Source organism: Sus scrofa, chromosome 14 (genome assembly GCF_000003025.6).
Source record: "Sus scrofa isolate TJ Tabasco breed Duroc chromosome 14, Sscrofa11.1, whole genome shotgun sequence".
NCBI classification, from domain to species: Eukaryota; Metazoa; Chordata; class Mammalia; order Artiodactyla; family Suidae; genus Sus; species Sus scrofa.
The window spans coordinates 138,996,361-139,017,662 of record NC_010456.5 but is presented as its reverse complement, the minus strand read 5'-3'; the positions used below and the strand labels follow the sequence as shown (position 1 = coordinate 139,017,662).

The window sequence follows — 21,302 nt, the reverse complement described above, 5'->3', positions numbered from 1 at the left end:
CCTGCTGGATGTCAAGATTCATTACCAAGCTGCGGTGACTGGCCAGTGGTGTTGGCGGAGGGGTGGACAGACGGACCAGTGGGTAAAATCAAGGGCTTTGGACATGCATATGTGACAGCTGGCTATATTACAGAGAACCTGTTGTAAGTCAGCTGGGAATGACCACTTACTCGATGAATTGTGCTAGGACAACTGGCCATCCACATATGAGGAAAAATAAAGTTAGATCTCTACCCCACACAGAGATCAATTTGGGGAAATTGAAGAACCTGAATGTGAAAAAACCCAACCACAAAACATATCTTTACAACTTAGAGTAGAAAGTGTAGAAGATACTTAGGACGTTAAGAGGATTTATCAAATCAAGTCAACCCAAAGGGAAAGGACTGGTGTATTTGACTGTGTACCCAAGACCTGTTGCACAATCAGACTCCCTCCTTCATATTTAAGAAGATTCCTTGAAGCAGGGAAGAGACACTTGCAACGCGCAGAACAGAGAGCAGCAGAGAAATGTGGCGATTCAGAGATGAGGCAGCCCAGCCAGCCAGTGACCGACCGTAAGCGGATGTTCCACCTCACTAGCGATGCAGGGCATGCAGATTAAAGCGTCAGATCAGCAGAAGCAGAGATGTGTGGTGATGGCAGTGGGGGCGGATGTCGAGTGGAAGCGTCTCGCACCTCAGCGGAGCCAATAAGACCTGCTACAGTGATGGGAGCGCAGGTCTCTAGGAAGGGTCAAGGCCGGTGTCCCCGTGACCGGAAGTCTCAGTCCTAGGCGTGTACGCACAAATGCCCAAGGAAATACGTGTAAAATAATTGTAGCATTGTTTGCATGGCAGTGAGCCAGGAAGAGCATAGCTGTCCATCAAGAGGAAAAATGGAGGGAGTTCCCATCGTGGCGCAGTGGTTAACGAATCCGACTGGGAACCATGAGGTTTGCGGGTTCAATCCCTGCCCTTGCTCAATGGGTTAAGGATCTGGCATTGCCGTGAGCTCTTGTGCTGGTCACAGACGCGGCTCGGATCCCACGTTGCTGTGGCTCTGGCGTAGGCCGGTGGCTACAGCTCCGATTAGACCCCTAGCCTGGGAACCTCCATGTGCCACGGGAGCGGCTCAAGAAAAGGCAAAAAGACAAAAAAAAAAAAAAAAAAAAAAGAGAGAGAGAGAATGGAGAAGTGAATTGATGTTTATTCAGCGAAATATACACAGTAGTGAAAATGAGCTTACAAAAGGAAATTAAGGAAGGGTATGTATAGAATGATACCATTTAGATATAATTTTCAGTATCTAAAACACTCATACATATTAACAAAAGAATAGAACCATTCCTGAGAATGATAGCCATCATTCTACTTTGGGAGGGAGGGCTCAGATACAGCAGGTTTTCAGTTAAATCTATAATGTTTTGTCTCTTAAGCTACGTGGTGGTTCATAAGTGTGTTATATTGCTGTCTGTCCTTCTTTGTATTCCTGAAAAGTCACAGTAAGTCTAGCATGTGACATAGCTGCACGTCCGTTGTGGTCATGGTGAAACTGAAGGACATTCGAGGCAGAATCCTGGAGAGAAAGGCCTCATTTCCATGAGGGAACAGTGATGTGACGGACGGCAGACCTCCCAGTAGCAGCAGCAGACCCCAGGGACCTTGGAGGAACCGCTGAAATGCAGTGATGTGTGCTGAGCTCAGGAGAGTGCCCCTGTGAGAGAGCCTGGTCCAGCCAGGAGACGGGCTCTAGAAGGGGACAGGGCCTTTGGGCGGAAACATCCCATTGGCCCTGTGGACTCCTTACCCCATGGAGAGGTGTAGCCAGAGGGGTCCCTCCCAAGCAAAGGCCTGCTATTGAAGTGAGCTTGGATGGAGCAGGGGACATAGATAAATTCTTACTCTTTGGTAGTAATTAGGAAAAGGACCCTATTGGTTATTTCTTCATGTGGATTTGAGTTACAGTCTAATGTCCTTTATTTATTTATTTATGTATTTATTTACTTATTCATTCATTCATTCATTCATTTAATGTTCTTTTCTAGGGCTGCACCCATGGCTTATGGAGGTTCCCAGGCTAGGGGTCGAATCGGAGCTGTAGCCGCCGGCCTACACCACAGCCACAGCAGTGCAGGACCCGAGCTGCATCTGTGACCTACACCACAGCTCACGGCAACACCGGATCCTCAACCCACTGAGCAAGGGCAGGGATTGAACCCGCCACCTCATGGTTCCTAGTCGGATTCGTTAACCACTGCGCCATGATGGGAACTCCCCACGCTTGCTTTTAATACTGCTTTGCAAGCCCATCTGGACAGGCAACAGGCGCATTAATTATCAGCAGTACGACTGCATGGCAGGCACCACTGACCTCTTCCTTGATGGCTTTATCAGGTCGGGGGCTCCGTGCCCACACAGCCCCCAACAGACTTGCCTCCAGCGGCTGGTCCCTGCCCTCGGGCCTCAGACCTCACTTCTGCATCGCATGGGGTGTGTCCTTTTCGGCTGACTCTGGGGTCCGAGCTTTGAGAGGGGGCTGCGGTGGGGAGGAGTGAGCATAAGTGTGGGGGAACTCGAAGTCGTGCCAGGGAAAAGCGCCTGAGTGGAAGGTGCCAGTGCTTTCAGGTTCATTTGTGTGGAAGATGCTAGATCTCAGTCCTCTTCCTCGTGTGTGGCCCCCTTGGACCAGCCTGCTTTGCCCACCCACTGCCTGGCCCACCGCTCCCTTCCTGGCCTCAGCTGCCCAGGGAGCCTGCCGACTACCACCGCCACCACCACGCGTGGCCTCGGAGAGCAGGGAGGGGCCGTGGAGCCACACTGCTGTTGGCTGGGTGGTGGCAGGTGTGGTAGAGGTTTCCAGATGCCGGACAGGACCTCGTTTCATGGTGGCACCGAGTCTCACCAGGGTGCCCCGGCCGTCTGGTTCTTCCAGCTACTTCTGCGGGTGGAAGTGAGGAGACAGGAGGTCGGCTCCTGGAGGCCAGGGTGGGACTCGGGGAGGCAGGGCAGGGCCACCGGCAGCGAGCCTGCTGCAGTGCCTCTGGGTCGAACCCATGTATTGGGACAGCATCGTTTTAAAAACTTCTGTGCATAAATATATAAACAATGTTTTCATTCTCTTCCCTGTGCCCCCATAGAACTGTCGGAGAGAAAGGAAGTAATATTTATTAAAAACATCCCACATGCCAGGCACTGTAGGGAGTGCTTTAAATATCTTAATTATAATGTTTTTATGTAGATTCTGTAAGTATGTACTTACCCTGAAAGTAAGCATCAGCTCAGTCGTTTGCAGTTCGGTGCTTTGTGTCGTGAACGCCAAGCCAAGGTCAATTAATTCCACGATGTGCTGTTTCGTCACTGCAGGGACACTTTAACCACACCGAGAATCGGTAGAAGACGCAGGTTGAAAAGGAAGATTCCATCTGTGGTTTTGGACCCTCTGTGCCAGCGGATGTCACCCCCCCTTGAGGCGTGTGGGTGCCCCCGTCCACAGGGCAGCCGCTGTCCCCAGCCGTGGGTCTCCGCCGTCCTCCACGCCAGAGCCGGCAGCCCCTGTCACTTCAGAAGCACCGCCACGTGGAACTGCTCACCGAGCCTCCTTTCAAGGGCATCTTGCTTGAGAAGGAGATCAGTTGCATTGTTTAAAAGTTTAAAAAATTCAGAATCACGCTTCCTGTGAGGTTCGAGGACCCTGTGGCTCATGGAAGCGTATCCAGATGCAGCTCCGTTTTATACTTTTCTATCATTTGGTGGACACACCCAGGTCTTCTCATGTCCTCTTTTTTAATGAAAAGTCCTATTTTTGTATTCAGAATGCTCTGTAATCTTAAATTGCATTTTAGTAAATACCGCACTCCGGTCTGTTGTGTGTGATTCCGCAGCTGGAGTTGTCAGGCACAGGCCCACTTCTGTATTAAAATGGAAGTTTCTCCTTTTCTCTTGGGTTTCGGCGTGTCTTCTGCCTGTGGAGGCTGTGGCCTTGTTCCCTGGGTCTGCAGGTCGCCTGGACACAGGTCCTGGCGAAACCGCTGGGCTATAGGTTTTGCTCTCGGGTCCTTTCCTGGACAAGCCCCTGCTCTGCGTGTGTCCCAGAGTTTCCACGGGGCCGGGTTCCCTGCCAGAGACCGACCCAAAACACGCGGTTCCATAAGCAGCCTGGGGGGTCACGGAGGAGCTTCGTCCAGGAAGGACGTCCGGGAGGAGACAGGGCGTTGGCATTAACAGTACCATTTGTGTGGTTGGTCCAGGCACAGGCCACGTCGCCAGGCAGTGGGACAAACTGACTTTTCTGCCCCCAGGGTCCTTGAGGGGCTCCGGATATCTCACCCCAGTAAGATCGCAGAGCTGTGACGTGATGAGGAGATGCCGGTCAAGGCTGATGGGGAGAAAGGGTTGAGATTCATGGCCTTAAAAATACATTTTTAAAGAGCTATAGTTTGTTGCTCTCTTTTCAGAAGGAGCCATCAGTTTTTATGGGAAAATGAAAATTTCGAGATGACAGCATTTGTGTACAAGCTCTTTTTCTTTCCCCCAAGTTCGTGGGGAGCAGAGGTGCCCTGCCTTCACACCGGGGGCTTCGCTACCTGAAGCAGCTCACGGATCGCCCCGGCTGATCTTGTGGACGGAAAGCTTTTCTGGGCAGGCAGAGCCCCGAGCAGCGCCCTGCCCGGCAGAGGGCGGGCCCCCCCGATGGAGTCGGGAGGGTGTGGGGTCAGGTCCCCTCTCCCCTCGACGTCACCAGCGTCTCCGCCTTGCTCCCGGCTGTGAAAGGGTCCGATGAGGACATGTCGTTAGCACGATCCCCAGGAGCGAGCGCAAGGGCCTGGCCGCTGCTCAGGACCCATCCCCTGCCCGCCCCACGGCCCCTCTGACGCCGGAGCAGGCGCTCCTCTCTGGAGCAGCGCACCACCAAGAGGCCTGACAGCGTGAATGTGAGGACGGGGTGCAGTGAGGGCGGCCAGCCTGTGGGAAGCAGCGGCTTTATCCCAGGGCCCTGCCGGGCCAGCTGGTAGAGGAAACAGCATCAGGAGCAGGGCCCGGGTGGCTGTGACCTCCGCGTTCTCAGTGTGAGGCAGGTCGGCAGGGGAAAGCACGGAGGGGCTAGGCTCCAGCCCCTCTCTGCACCCCTCAAAGCCCACTGTCAGCCTCCTTGCTGCACAGACCTGCCATGGCCGAGCCTGGCAGCACGTCCACGGTTTACTGCGTTGCCTGGCAGGGCGTGGTGTGTAGCGTCATTGATTCGTTGGTTCATCCTCTAGGCTACTTACTATTACAGAAGTTCTTACACGTGCATTTGTGTAAGGTTTACCAATCTGTTCATGGAGGAGATTCTAGACATTGTACTGCTGGCTCGGAAGATACACTCTCTGATCAAGTTCCCACCTGCCTCTTTAACTTCGTAGGTGTTGGGTTTATGGGCTTCCTTTTTTCACGTGTTCAAATTGGATGCAGACAAGGCCCCTGTCCCCGGTGGGGTGACCGTCCCGTCCTGAGCGTCTGCTGCTTTGGGTCTCCCCCGTCCCCCACCCCCCGTGCGTATCTTCAGGAAACTCGCGGTGGGTAGAGGTTGTGTGGCATGTTGCCAATTGCATCCCTCCCGTGTTTATCTCCCCCCCGAGCTCTGTGCTGCTAAGTTGGTGTTGATCCGGAAGCTTGATCAGATTCCATTTTCATTTTTTGGTAGAAGTTCTGCTTTGGTCCCTCCCCGTCTGACCTCTGTACTGACATTGTGGTTTTAATGCGCGGGTCCTGCACTGCATTTCTTTTTTTTTTTAATTTTTTTTTTCTTTTTAGGTCCACACCTGCAGCATATGGAAGTTCCTAAGCCAAGGATTGAATTGGAGCTGCAGCTACGACCTACATCACAGCCACAGCCACAAAGGATCCAGGGTGCATCTGCGACCTACACTGCAGCTCACGGAACACAGGATCCTTAACCCACTGAGTGAGGCCAGGGATCCACCCTGCATCCTCATGGATACTAGTCAGGTTCTTAACCTGCTGAGCCACAACCAGAACTCCTTAAATCTTTTTTTTTTTTTTTTTTTTACAAAGTTGATTTACAATGTTGTATTAATTTCTGCTGTATAGAAAAGTGACCCAGTCATACATACATATATACTTTTTCTCGTATTATTTTCTATCATGTTCTGTCACAAGAGATTGGATAGAGTTCCCTGTGCTGTCCAGTAGGACCTCATTGCTTATCCATTCTACGTGTAATCGTTTGCATCCACTAACCCGAACTCCCCATCCATCCCTCTCCCTCGCCCCTCCCCCTTGGCAATGGAAAGTCTGTTTTCCTTGTCTGTGAGTCTGTTTCTGTTCTGTAGATACGTTCATTTGTGCCATGTTTTAGATTCTGTCATGTGGTATTTGTCTTTCTCTTTCTGACTTACTTCACTTAGCATAGGAATATCTAGTTGCTTCCGTGTTGCTGCAAATGACACGGTTTTGTTCTTTTTTATGGCTGAGTAGTATTCCATTGTGTCAGTGTACCACATCTTCTTAATCCATTCATCTGTCAGTGGACATTGAGGCTGTTTCTACATCCTAGCTATTGTGAACAGTGCCCCCTTGCATTTCTGCCATGTGAAAGGGTGCAGAGCCACGTGCACCCTTTGTGACTGTCCCATCTTTGCCCATTTTACTGTGGGGTTCACATCTCCATTATTTATTTTTAGAAGTTCTTTAGGAGTTCCTGTCATAGCTCACAGGAAACAAGTCCAACTAGGAACCATGAGGTTGCGGGTTTGATCCCTGGCCTTTCTCAGTGGGTTAAGGATCTGGCGTTGCCATGAGCTGTGGGGTAGGTCACAGAGGCATCTGGCATTGCTGTGGCTTTGGTGTAGCCGGCGGCAGCAGCTCTAATTGGACCGCTAGCTGGGAACCTCCATATGACGCAGATGTGGCCCTCAAAAAGACAAAAGACAAAAAAAAAAGTTCTTTAAATATTAAGGCTCTTAAATCTGTTTTTCTCCCATCTGCTACAAATATGTTCACCCTTTATGATTTTTCACATTTTTTTCAATGAATGTTTATGGTATCCCTTGCTGGAAGGTTTTTACTGTCATAATTGTTACCCCTTTTTTTTTTAATTTTACGATTTTGATTTTTTCCATTGTAGTTGATTTAGAGTGTTCTGTCAGTTTCTACTGTACAGCAGTGACCAGGTCAATTCACATGTATTCTTTTTAGGCGCTTCTGGCTTCGGAACCATTAGAGAAAGGCCTTCCTTTCCCCAGGATTATGCACATTATATGAATTGACGTGTAAATTATGCACCTGCATTTTTGCATGAGTCTGATTTCATTTTTAACATGCAAAACTTTGCTTTAGCTACAGAGTTTTGGGGCATAAAGGCTGATATCTCTAACTTTGTTTTTCCCCAAATAGTAATCATTTATTCTAACCACATCTTTCTGCTGCTTCTGCCGTATGTGTGGTTGCTTCTGCGCTCCCCTTCTGGGCTTTGATCTTTCCCAGAGGTCAGGTGGCTATGACACTACCTGTGTGTGTGTGCCGAGTATGCACGTGTGTGCGCAAATGGCTGTTTTGGTAAGATGTGACTCGCGAGCGACAGCGTGAAAAGGCGAGGATCTGGGCCCAGTGCACTCGTGTGGGCAGAGCGCCTCCATCGTCCTCCTTCCTGTCGCAGCTCTGGCTCTTCCCGGATGCTCATTCTTCCAGATCAACGTTAGGACACTTTGTCAGATACCAAAAATAACCACCGCAGAGTTCCCGCTGTGGCTCAGGGGTTAAGACCCAGCGTCATGCCTGTGAGGGTGCAGGTTCAATCCCTGGCCTCACTCAGTGGGTTAAGGATCTGGTGTTGCTGTGGCTGTGGTGGAGGCCTCAGCTGCGGCTCTGGGAACCTCCTTATACCGCAGGTGCGGCTGTTAAAAAAACCCAAAAAGCCCCACGTAATATTGACTGGATTTGTGCAGAATGTGCAAGTGCTAGGGGGCAGTTACTTGACAGCGTTGTGACCCGTCGCCTGGCGATGGTGTACGTGTTGCTGTGATCACACTGTGTGTGTCTCTAAAAGTTGCCCCTTTCCTCCTCATTGTTGATTTTGTTGTTAGTATGTAGGTCTTACACTTGAAGCTCAAGCCTCGGTCATCTTTTTTCCATTGCATTTTCAGCTTATCACCATTGTACCAGATCACTTCCGGAAATTTTGCCATTTAAACCCAGTGGTGCATTTTTTCCCCAAATGCAAAGGGGAAGAAGCTCTCTGGCGATCCAGCGAAGCTGCGTGTCAGACGCTGTACCGAATTATCACGTTAACCCTCAGAAAACCCTCTGAGACGTGACTCGTCCCCGCTGTTCTGATGAGGGTAGAGGCCGCCAAGGCCAGGTCCTTTACCACCCCAGGCCCCAGCATCGCCCTCCACCCGCGCCCCCCGCGGCACTTATGGGTCACGGCGCGGGAGGGGCTGGGAGGGGCCAGGGAGGGGCTGGGGACTGTGCCTTTGGAACGAACTCCCAGGAGATGCCCGGACCACACTGAGAGCCCGGACGCCCCCCAGTGGCTTAGGATCCCCATGAGCCGGGACCTTTCTGGGGGTGCGGGCTGTCCCCCGGTTCCGGTGCAGAAGGCATTTCTGCTTGTGTCCCGAGTCTCAGTGTCCACAGCAGTGATGTGTCTGGTATGTTGTGGCACCTGGGCTCCTGCGGCGTCCTCACTCCAGCCGCAGCCTCGCTTTCCTGCCTGTAAAATGGGATCGATGGTGCCCATCCCGGGCCGGCCGCGGGGCCGGACAGCGGGGCGATGAATTTGAGGTGCTGGAAAGGGCCCACCCTCACAGGGCCTCTGGAGCCCCTGGCCCAGCACCCAGGGTCACAGGTAGCCGTGATGGGGGAGGTCGAAGCGGGCTCTCTCTGCCCCTGGCGTGGGCTCGGTCGTGAAGACCCTCCCCTGCAGCCGGAGCCGCGTGGAGGGCGCCACCCCAGCCCTCAGTCCCACCGCTGGCAGGACCTAAGTTCCTGACCACTATTCGTGGCATTTGTGTGTATCTTAAAGAGCCTTTAGGAAGTTCCGGCCCATCAGTTGCTTACGGATACGTGGGCATATTTGGTGAGGATTTCTAAACTGTTCTTCTCACACAATCACTGTGACTCCTGAGCCTGGGAGGCAGGCAGGCTGCCCAGTGCAAACAGCAGGGCTCGGAGGGGGAGTGGGGGGCTTAGTGGGGACAGAGTTTCAGTTGAAGAGGACGGAAAATATCTGGAGATGGGTGGGTGATGGTTGCACAACAGGGCACTGAATGCCAACGAAAGGCACACTAAACATGGAAAGAATGGTAAATTTTGGGAGCTCCTGCTGTGGTGCAGTGGGATCGGTGGCACCTTGGGAGCCCTGGGACGCAGGTTCGGTCCCCGGCCCTGCACAGTGGATTGGGGATTCGGGGTTGCCACAGCTGCGGCTTGGTTCGCGTCTGCAGTTCAGATCTGATCCATGGCCTGGGAGCTCCATGTGCGGTGGGGCAGCCAAAAAAAAAAAAAAAATATATATATATATACATATATATATATCTCCAACCAGATCAGGGCAGGTCCTCCGCTTTCTCTGCGAGAAGTGGCGGGTCTGTTCCTTGCTTCCCATGAGCCACTGACTGGGAATCGGTGATTCAAATCCACCCGCTCATTCTCCACTCCTCGGTCTCTTCCAGCCACTGGAAACCTTGGGGTGACCTGGGGATCCAGACCAGCCCCCCTGCCCTGGATTCTGGGGGGAAATGGTCATGGAGAGCTGGGCATGGCCCTTCGACCCCAGGTGGGGGACACAGCTCAGACCAGTGTTGGGACACTGGCCACACTGAGATGTCCTGCAGGGGCTGGTGGCGCTGCTGAGCCTCCCACCACAAGCGCGGAGGCAGAGGCAGGGGAGCACGACGCAGGGCGATGACTCCGCTGACTTCATTGCGTGGGTCAGAGTGGCGGGAGGGGGCCGCACCGCGCAGCCTGTGGGGACCGCCGCCTTTCCCTCCAGCGCACGCAGGGGTGGAAGGAGCTGGTCCAGACGAGGAGGGAGGGCGAGAAGGCCCTGCTCGCGCTGTGCGGTTTCCACGGAGCGCCTTCCTCAGCCACCCAACAGCCTTCATCGTGGAGCCTCCGACCCCTCGGCTTATAATGGGTGGAACTACCCACCTTAAGATCTCGGCAGTAGTGCCCTCAAAGTGACCTTCCAGAAGCGGGCGGTTAGCGGCAGTCACAAACCCAGGGTCCTCGGTTTCCAGTCGCTCTGAGGACCAACAGCCCAGTGAGGGTCCAGCCGGCAGGGAGGTTTGCTCTCTGGGCGGCTCCGAGCAGGTGAGGAGGCAGGTGCATCCTGGGACCGGGTGGCCACTCCCTGCAGTGACGCTGGGGACGCAGCGCAGAGTGAGGGCTCGTCTCGCTCGGCTCTCCCAGACTCAGCTGGGGTGCCTGTCTGACCATCCATTTCCTCCGCCGTATCTGGGGGCCGACCCCGGGTGTCGAGTCATCGTACCAGTTGTCAGCAGCCCCAGGAAATGCCCAGTGCACCCGCAGAGGTTGCTGAGCAGGAGGGGGCTGCTACTTGGGCACCTGTGTGTGGCTCTCCAGGTGCCCACCACGTCCTGCCACTGGCGCGTGGTGAGGGTGCGAGCCGGAGGCTTCCGCGGCCTGGGGCCTCTCCGGCCCCCCGGAGGCCTGGTCAGGTCAGCAAGGGCCGCCTGAGCTTTTACTACATATGCATAGGGTGAGTTTTTAGCCCCAACTCAGAATAAACAAGATTTCTGTACTGACATCCAAATTTACTTAGGTGAAAATAATTACACAAATGCAAACTTAAATCACATGTAGGTATGACCTTTTTTTTTTCTCTCGCTTTTTTAAGGCTGTGCGTGTGGCATATGCAAGTTCCCAGGCTAGGGGTCGAATGGGAGATAAAGCTGCCAGCCTACCCCACAGGCACAGCAACACGGGATCCGAGCCACATCTGCAACATACATCACAGCTCATGGCAATGCCGGATCCTTAACCCATTGCGCGAGGCCAGGGATTAGTTGTGACCTTTATTAAGAATAAAATTACAAGAAAGGATGTAGCTGTCAATCACAAGTGTATGTTACATTTAAAGGGATCTTTTTGGTCCCTTCTGGTGAAGCCCACTTGTGTTTCAGGAAAGCCGGCTCAATGGTGATCTAAATAAATTTTTCAAGCATTCTCGACAAACCTCTTCACAATTAATTTGAATCGGGAGTTCCCGTCGTGGCTCAGTGGTTAACGAACCCCACTAGCATCCATGAGGATGCAGGTTTGATCCCTGGCCTTGCTCAGTGGGTCAAGGATCCAGCGTTGCCATGAACTGTGGTGTAGGTCAAAGACGCGGCTCGGATCTCGCGCTGCTGTGGCTGTGGTGTAGGCTGGTGGCTACAGTTCTGATTGGACCCTAGCCTGGGAACCTCCATGTGCCATGGGTGCGGCCCTAAAAGACAAAAAGACAAAAAAAAAATTAATTTGCATCGGCAGAAGAAATCTAATCTCAGGGGTCATAAATGCTTCCTCCAGTCCTTAAAAGTTGCTGATCATCAAAAATGCCCTGTGGCCGTTTGTGTGTTGTCTTTGAAGAAATGTCTCGTCAAGTCCTTAGTCCCTTTTCAAAGTGAGTAACTTGGGTTTTTTGCTAATGAGTTATAGGCGTTTCTTACATAGTTCTGAAATTAACTTCTTAACAGATACTTGGTTTGCAAATATTCTTCCGCTCCATGGTTTGCCTTTTCCCTTTGTTGTGGCCTTTGCTATGTGGGGCCTTTTTAGTCCAATGTCATCTAACGTGGCTAGTTTTGCTTCTGTTGCCCACACTTTTTTGTTGTTTACATGCCGTATCATGTCATGGCCAAGATCAGCGTCATGAAGCTTTTCCTCTGTGCTTTCTGCTGGGAGTTTCACGGTTTCCGCCCTTCAGTCCGTTTGGAGTTGATTTTATGCTTGGTTTAAAGTAAAGGTCCAGGAGTTCCCGTCGTGGCTCAGTGGTTAACGAATCCGACTGGGAACCATGGGGTTGCCGGTTCGATCCCTGGCCTTGCTCAGTGGGTTGAGGATCCGGCGCTGCCGTGAGCTGTGGTGTGGGTTGAAGACGTGGCTCGGATCCCGCGTTGCTGTGGCTCTGGTGTAGGCCGGTGGCTACGGCTTCAATTCGACCCCTAGCCTGGGAACCTCCATATGCCACGGAGGCAGCCCTAGAAAAGGCAAAAAGACAAAATAAATAAATAAATAAAGGTCCAGACTCACTATTTTGTGTGTGGATGTCTCCAGATTCCCAGCCCCCCGGTGAGGAAGCTGTCCTTCCCCCACTGTGGATTCTCGGCTCCCTTGAAGATCACGTAACCATGTGTGCATGGTTTATTTCTGAACTCTCTTCTGTCCTGTTTGTCTGTATGTCTGCCTTTATACCATTCTGTACTTTTCTGATTACTATAACTTTGTGATGTATAGTGAAATCAGCAAGTGTGATGTCTTCAGCAGGCATATGAGGAGCTGCTCAGCATCACTGATGGTGACAGAGGCGCAGCTCAGCACCGCAGTGAGATGGCACCTCACTGCCGTCACCAAAAAGGCCAAGGGGGAGTGTTGGCGAAGACCTGGAGAGATTGGAACCCTTGTCCACTGGCTGGTAGGACAGTGGTGTGGCTGCTGTGGAAAATAATGTGGAAGTGCCTCAAAAAAGAAAAAACAGGAGCACCTTATGGTCCAGCAATCCCATTCCTGGGCCGAAAACTGACAGAATTGGAATCGGGCTCTTGAAGTGATATGTTCGCCATGGCTGCTGCAGCACTGTTCACAATAACCACGATATGGAAGCTATTTAAATGGCCATCGACTGATAAATGGAGAAAGAAAACGTGGTGTGTGTACACACAGAATGTTACTCATCCTTGAAAAAGAAAGAAACCCTGCATGTGTGACAACATGCGTGAAGCTGGGGGACATTATGCCGAGTGAAATAAGCCAGTCACAGCAAATAAATATTGCATGATTCTGCTTAGAGGAGGAATCCGAACTAGTCTGGCTCAGGGAAGCAGAGGACAGGATGCGGGGGGTGCCAGGCTGCGGGGAGGGATGCAGGGGTTGCCGCTCCGTGGGTAGGATTGCAGATTTGCAGGGTGGCTGAGCTCCACGCTCTGCTGTACAACCATGCCTGTCAGCCCTACTGTGTGTGTTGCACACTTAAGAATCCGAGAGAGGGAGTTCCCGTCGTGGCGCAGGGGTTAACAAATCCAACTACAAACCATGAGGTTGCGGGTTCGATCCCTGGCCTTGCTCAGTGGGTTAAGGATTCGGCGTTGCCATGAGCTGTGGTGTAGGTGGCAGACGTGGCTTGGATCCTGCGTTGCTGTGGCTGTGGTGTAGGCCTGCGGCTGCAGCTCCAATTCGACCCCTAGCCTGGGAACCTCCATATGCCACGGGAGCGGCCCGAGAAATGGCAAAAAGACCAAGAAAAAAAAAATCCGAGAGAGGCTAGATCCCCTGTTAAGTGTCATGACCACATAGAATTACAAAGAACGCAGCGGCACTGGGGAGGGAGGGTTGCCCCCATTTGTGGTCTTTGCATGCGGGCTCCAGGGCTGCCTCTCCCCCGGGAGGCTCCTCCTGAAGGACCTGTACTCCCTGTCCCCGTGCTCAGCAGTTTCCCCCGAATGGAGCAGGAGGAGGCTGTTCACAAAGCCTCTTTGTCCCTCCAGATGGTTCCACTTAGGCTGCGGTCTCCCTGGCGTATCACTGATGGGTGTCTCGAGCCCCCTGCTCTGCAAGCCCAGCTCTGGAGAAGCCCGCGACGGCCGCTGTCCCCACCGGGCTGCCGAGCGGCCCGCAGCCGAGCCCTGACACACCGACACCCTGCTGCGAGGTCCCCACCTGCTCTGGGCCCAAGACTGGAAAATGCCAGCGCGGCCTCAGGCTCGAACCCGGAGATGGGCCTCTGCCCCAAGCCCGCGGGAACAGCAGCCGTGGGCTCGGCAGGCGACAGGGGCCCGAGGCAGCTGAGCCTCACGGGCCTTCTCTCAGGAGGACGGGTCTTCGCCGGAAGAGCCCTGCTGACGCTGCGTGTCACTGTGGAAGGTGCCCGTCGCCGTGTGCTCTTCAGATGCGGTGGCAGACGTTTTCCGCACCAAAGCTCACTCTCCGCCTGACCGGCCTTGGCAGACGTGTGCGGAAAACATTCTCAGAACATGCGTTTTTCTCCGGTTGGTGCAGCATCTGCAAGGGCTCCATCACCGTCCCCGGCCCACAGGCCGCGGGCTGGTCCGAGCTCGGGCGTCGGAGCTGGGCGCCCACTTTCATCCCCCTTCTCACCCGAGTTCTCCCCACACCGGACAGGCGGTGGTGTCCGAGCAGACTGGCGGAGCGAGGCTGTGATCACGAGGTCCCCCAGCTCTGGATGCTCGTGTCCACTTGGTCTGGTCACCGTGGGGCAGGCACCTGCCCCAGGCCCCCACCCGCTCAGCTGCCTGAGTCCCCTGGGGGTTGGGACCAAACAGGTGACGTGTGAGTGAGCCCGGACGGGGCCACCCTCGGGGATGTGCTGGGACAGTGCTGAGGGTCAGAGGCCCCGGCTTTGGGAATGAGGTCTGTCACGAACGCGTCTGCCCGGCTCCCCTTCTCTCCTGAGCCTTCTCCACGCTGCACGCTCTGTGAGGAAAACTGGTCAACTGCTGGCACCTGTGGAACTGGGGGTGAGAGGGTGGCCCTTGGAGCCGGAAGCTGACGGAGGTCCCTGCAGACCTCACCTCCCCTGGGCCAAACCCTCTCCCCCTGAGCTGGGGGCCCATCCTGCTGTTCCAAAGCCACAGCCGAAACAGAGGCCCTGGTGGCCCAAGCAGGGGGCACTGGGGACTTAGCCCATCCAGCCGAGCCACCAGCCAAGGCAGTGCCGGGTGCCGGGTGCAAGAGGTGCTGGTTCCAGGAAAGGGGGTGCCCGCTCCCACCTGGCCAGTGGGTGGGGTGCTCACCAAGTCCGGCTCCGCCCTCAGCCTTGGTGGGTGGGGACAGAGAGGGGACACAGGCAGTCCAGCCTTTTCCTACCCCCGCTGTCGTTCGGCATCCAGAGGGAGTGGACAGCCCACGGCAAAGCACATCTGTGAGGAGCCACAGAGGTGGAGGCAGAAAGCAAGCTAGGTACCAAAGCAGAGGCCCACTGGACCGAGAGCCAGGCCACCAGACGCGAGCATCAGCTTTTTCTCTGGGCTTCTGAGGCACAGAGATGGTCTCCCATATGCCTGGTGGCCGGGAGAAAGGAGGCATACCTGTTTTTTGGGAAACCACGCTATTCCCCTAGAGCTAATTCAGAAGAAACACGTAAGTGACACTGGGGGCAGGTTGGGGACCTCCCTTCCCTGGGCCACCAGAGGGAGGCACTAAATACTGCAGGCCGTGAAAGCAGGTCTCCAGGGCCAGGTTGATGTGGCCGGGAGGTCCCGGGTCTCAGCTGATGCGGGGAAAGGAGTCAGAGGAAGTGGCCCTCCCCAGCTTTGTAATGGGGACGCCTGGAAGCCTGGGGGTGTCTGGGTTACCCAGGAAGGGAGATCCAGGTACTCGAGGAAGCCCCACGGGCTGCAGGGCTGTGGGCGCTGCCGAGGCGTTGAGCAGCGCTGGGGAGGGCGGGGCTTCTGGAGGCCTGGGTCTCCCTGTGGTCCAGGCCGTTTCCCCACCAAACACCTGCCCTCTCAGGCCTCGGACAGCCCTCCGAGTCCTGAGGGGACGCTCAGGAGGAGAGAGAAGGAGACATGACCTCTGCTACCCAGGCAGCGGGAAGATGTCAGTGAGATGCCGTTGGCGCTTACTGAGTGCGGCCAGTACATCCCCAGCAAGTCCGCTGAGGGGCGCTTGGTTCCCACGCCATCAGGGCACGTCCCGGCTTTGTCCCCCCTTTCCAGATGGGAACATCAAGTCCACGGGCGCCACAGAACATACACGTGCATCACGCCGGGAGTCGGGTGGCTGCTGTTCAAGCCCACCTGGATGCCAGCAGGCGCCTGGGCCACCCTCAAGGAGGTGATGTGATAAGGTGATGATGCGACCCCCACAGGTGGAAGAGCCACCTGGCTGGGAATATGCGTGCCTTTCCTGCCACTGAAAAGTTGTTATTGTTGAGAATCCAGAGCAGGTGTGCACAGGTGTTCACACGCTGTGATTCACGCTGCCCACCGCCCTGTCCTGGAAGCGTCCACCCGGCTCTGCGGACATCCAGGTAGACGCCTCTGGGAGACGTAACCGTAGCCCCTGTGGTGCAGAGGTGCATTGATGAAAAGAAACTCCCGTCTTTTGTTTAAAGATCACGGGTTGGAGCAGGTGTCGCTGCCGGCGGCCCCGCTCCTCCGGAAACACGGCCAGCCCAGTGTCGCGGCTGGCAGCAGGCGCCACCCGTGACTTATACGGAGATGGCAGCTTTACATATTTAAAAGGAGCATGGCCGGCTTCCTATCTGAAGCATGTTTCCCCGGAGAGACCACCACCATTTGATCTATTTTTGATTAAAATGTAAAAATTAAAAATTAAATCAAATGGTAGTCTAACTCCTTGGGGAAAACACACTTCGGTTATGAAGTATTCCCTACAGTAACCTCGAGACTCTTACGGCGGCATTGTCTCATCTGTAGGTGGTCTTTTTATGTCACACATAATTAAAATAAATTGCGGTGAGAACCACCAAACGCCTGCCTTCGGAGGTATGGACTGCAGGCTGCGCTCCTGGGCAGTCCTGGTGGGGGAGGCGCCAAGCGGAGGGGACAGCAGGGCTGTCCAGCCAGCACAGGACCCAAGGGTGCCCCCTGCAGCCCCTCCCCCCGCCCGTCCCCTGGCGCCGTCTCTCCCCACCCCCGTCGGGTGAAGGATCGCACCCTTTCCACATATTTCATGTCCTATCATCAGATAACAACTTCTGCCAGAAACCAAAGCAGGTGCATTCGCATTGCCCGGGAAAACAGACTTCGCGGGGTCTAATCTACAATTTATTTGTATCAAACTCCTTTATCAGTTGCCCTGGGGATAGGGCAAGCGTTTGGTACATTGGGGGACTATCACAAACGAGATGCCAGCATTTGCAGCCATGTCCACACCACAGACAGGTGCGGGCCACACGGTGTGACGGGATGTGACTTTCTCAGTCGTGCTTCACCTCCATCTGTGTGGGGTGACTGGACGTGCCATGGCCCCCATCACACGTTCTTGTCTGCATTCATTGTTTCAAAGCCTCTGCTTCAATTGAAAATTCCACAGAATAAACATTTCTGGAATAGAGGTCCTGACACAGCTGCAGCAATGCCATGCCGTGGTTCTCTTTCTTTCCTTTCTTTCTTTCTTTCTTTCTTTCTTTCTTTCTTTCTTTCTTTCTTTCCTTCCTTCCTTCCTTCCTTCCTTCCTTCTTTCTTTCTTTCTTTCTTTCTTTCTTTCTTTCTTTCTTTCTTTCTCTCTCTCTCTCTCTTTCCTTCTTTCTCTCTCTCTTTTTTTTTTTTTTTTTTTTGCTTTTTAGGGCCACACCTGTGGCATATAGAGGTTCCTAGGCTAAGGGTCGAATCAGAGCTGCATCTGCCAGCCTATACCACAGCCACAGCAACACAGGATCTGAGCCGCATCCGAGACCTACACCACAGCTCATGGCAACGCCGGATCCTTAACCCACTGAGCGAGGCCAGGGATCGAACCCGCAACCTCATGGTTCCTAGTCGGATTCGTTTCTGCTGCACCACAACAGGAACTCCTGTGCTGTGGTATCTGAGTGAGCAAAGCCAGGTCCCGGCTGCTGTGGAAATGCTGAGTCCGGTGTCAGAGAGTGTGGGGGTGGTCACTGTCCCTGTGGGCAGCCCCACGTTTTAATCGCCTCCTAGTGTTGACACTGGACCCGGCCAGATCCCCCTCTGTGCTCTCCCACGTGGGGCAGCAGGGCCTGGCGGTTTGGAAGCCAGAGACAGTGGCAGTGGTTTGGGACGGCAGTCCCCTTAGGGCATGGGAGAGCCTCGCCGGTGGGAAGGGGAGGAGTGAGGGCCAGTTCCTGGCGACAAGCCCCCCCACGGCCTGCCATGCAGGGAAAGGTCATCGGAGTCGCCAGCGGCCAGGCCGGGGCCGACAAAGCTGGCGCCCACCCTCCGGGAAGACCCAGCCTCAGGGTGGGGTCCAAAATGACCTGCTGGGGGTGGCCCCCCATGGCCTACTGACCCCTGGACCCCAGTGAGAAGGGGGACGGGAGAGATAAGGGCTGGCTGGGGGTGGGCAGCGAGGCACGGGAACTAGTGTGACTGAGCAGGCCGCAGGCCAGGGCTGGGGGGGGCACTTAAACCTCTCTTAGTAGAGTGTGCATTTTTCAGGATGTATCCTTGGTCAGCTAACTTGCTAACTGGTTAACGCCTGCAAGGTGACCTTCGTACCTACCTGGCAGCTCTGTGCCTTTGGTTTATTGTCCCAGCACGAGTCCAGCCCTGACCTGCCGGAACAACGGCCACCCTCCCACTGGGCTCCGTCTCCTCTTCCTCCCTGATGCCCACGGGTGCCGCCGGTGGTGGGGGGAGGGTGAATTTCTGAGTGTGTATGTGTGCACACGTGAGTTTGTACACGAATGTGCGTGTGTGTACATGTGTGTAGAGCCTATTAAAATCACAGGCACAACTCCTTCAACTTTATTTTCACTCAACACTATGTCCCGAGGGTCTTTGCTGTGAACGCAGCTCACCCGCAGGGATCTGGCTCGTCCGTTAAAGAGCCGTGTGTTATTACACTGACCGTGTGAGCAGCAATTCAGGCTGCTGGCATCATACTGACAGACACTTCGGTTGATCTGGAATTTTGGCTACAGCAAAAATGACTAAAACTTGTAGGTTTAAAACCCCAAGTCTTCTAAGTATTCTGCTATCAAGTTGGCAGGAATTTTTGAAAAGCATAACACTTAGTGCTGGTGACGATGTTGGAAAATAGGCACTTAGTCACTGTTTGTAGCAATGAAAAGTGTTACAATCATTTTGGAAGACAGTTTGGCAAAACGTAGTCCTGTGCAAATTGCCCCTGCTCTTCACTCCATTTGGCTCCCTCCAAAGAATTGATTCTGTGCGCAGATTTATGCCCAAAGCTGCATTCGGAGCCTACCAAGGGACCACTGTCTTCTTTCCCTTCTGGAGTCAAATGTGCTATGTGGGGATGGTGACACCTGCCAGTGCCCCCGGAGATTTAGGTTTGTGAAGCCACCGGTGCTTGGGATGCGCTGTCTCAAACACAGCATCTCCCTGGCAAGGTGCTGGGAGCTTGTCTCCTTCAAAGGGGAGCAGATTTTCCAGAGAGGAGGAACCCCGCCCTGGGTGGGGGGCACAGACAGGGCGCAAATGTCCGGGATGGGGGTGGTGGGTCCTAGTCATGGCCAGGAATGGTGCCCTTGGCAAGGAGGTCAGTGCAGTTTCCTGAAGCCCCTCATGGCCTGGGGGCCCCTCTCTGGGGCTCTGGTTCCACTCCCCCTCTGGTCTCGTCTAGTCTTCTGAGTAGGCGCTTTACTGCTGGAGGCAGGCAGGGTAGGCTGGGCTGGGACAACCACCAAAGGCGTTCAGTGCTGTCTTATTTCTAATGGGACAGAATGTGATGCCAGGACAGAATCTGATGTCCATGACCCACGTGGCCACTTTCCAAGATGTTTTGCAAAAGTAGCCTCGACATGGCCTTCACCTTGGGGAAACCGAAACGCCCACGTGTGCCTTGAACATCAAGGACAAGCTCATGTTTTGGCACCACTGTTGTAGCTCTTTATGGGCTGCCTGGCAACAGGCTGGCTGGCACAGCGGTACCTTTTGCCCAGAAGGGACTGGAGGCTGGGGATGCAGGGACCCAGGCCCGCTGGTGCTGCTGGCAGCCCAGGTTCCCAGCATTCCCTTAAAAAGGAGCACCCGGGCTCCCTCACTGTCTCCTCCTTTCCCCTCCTGTCTCACCCCGTGGCGAGGGCAGGCAGCAGAGGATGGGGCGCCGTCCTGGAGCTGCTCGCTGCTCGGCTGCCAGGGCCTCCCACTGTTGGCTTTGGAGCCGCTTCCCCAGGAAGCCGGTTTCTTATCCCGAGCCCTGCACCTTGATGCTGTGTGGCTTGCGGCGTCTTGGAATGGATCACGTCCCGTGGCTCTCGAGGGACAGCAAACATGGTGACCTGCTATCTCTAAGAGGCAGCCGGAGCTTGGGGGAGACCACGGACCCGGAGGAGAGCGGGAAAGCCTCAAGGTTTCCTAGAGGTCAAAGGCCTTGTCGTGCCCAGGGTGCATGGGTGAGGAATTAACCAGGTTGCGAGCTGACTTTCAGGTCACCCAGGAGGGACAGGGCAGCACCGAGATGATACTCTGGCTGCTAGGGTGGTTTGTCCGGACCTGAGGGTTTCCTGGGATGTGTGACTCTCGGTGTTAACAGGCACATTCCGGGAAAAGGGGCCCCAGTGGGTCACTGGGTGCAGGATCTCCCAAGCTCCTCCTGGGGTGCTCCCTGCCAGCTGGGACCCTGTCCCCACATCCCACTTCCCTGCCCTGAGTTCGGAGGTCCCCTGTTCATTATTTCTTTCTGGATGCCCATCTCTGCTTCCTCCCTTTGTCAAGGCCTGGCATGGAAGAGTGTACACAGTCGGTGCTCATCAGTTGTGTTCTGACCCCTCCTCCACTGTGCTGACTGTCGGCAGGGCCCGCAGGTAACAATGGGGGCAGCCCAGCTCTGAGTTCATGCCCTGGTTCTGCCGGGTGGGGAGGGGGAGAGGGGTGGGCAGCCACTGGGCAGCCCTTCCCTTAACTGAGCAAACACTAATTGACGACAATCCCCCCCCGATCGTGTCCCTGCCAGGCTCCCTGTCTGCGTCCAGAGGCAGAGTCTGGAAGGAAAGTTACTACAGGCTGAGATGGACCTGGGCTGCACTGTGGGGACCAACCTGGTTGGGGCTGACACCTGGGCGGGAGCCAGGCGGCCAGGGGACAGCCCCTCCTGGGTGACACAAAGCACAAGGGAGCCATGGTGGCAGGGACCTCGGCCAGCTGGCTTTTCTGGGCCTGCCACCCTCTAATGAAGGCGTTTCTCTTCTGATGAATGACAGCGACTTAAGATTATTCCTCATAAAAAAGGGAGCCGTTCTGAACCAGAAACTTCAGTCTGTGGCTGGGATACCCCCACCCCAGGTCCCCTGTTCCCCACCGGTGTGGACGCCTCAGGACCCCAGCCCTTCCTCTTGCCGGAACCTGCTGGGAGCTGTGTTTCTCCCTGTCACGAAAGAATTAAAGACAACATCTCGGGTAGGAAGCAATTGTGGAGGGTGGAAGTTTCTGGCCAGGCAAATAAATTGGATTTAAGTATATTACAGTC

The 21,302-nt window shown here is 54.5% G+C and overlaps 1 protein-coding gene across 4 annotated transcripts in view; it reads left to right on the top strand.

Moving 5' to 3' along the window:
- Positions 1-3,918, top strand: part of LOC100511352 — a 36,343-nt gene extending 32,425 nt beyond the window's left edge. For 3 of the 4 annotated variants that reach the window (XM_021073788.1, XM_021073789.1, XM_021073787.1), the window contains 2 exons: positions 2,376-2,471; positions 3,345-3,918. In XM_021073788.1, the coding sequence (XP_020929447.1) occupies positions 2,376-2,471; positions 3,345-3,374 (126 nt within the window). In that variant the 3' untranslated portion in view covers positions 3,375-3,918. The remainder of the gene's footprint in view (positions 1-2,375; positions 2,472-3,344) is intronic. The other variant, XR_001301295.2, reaches the window with a different exon arrangement.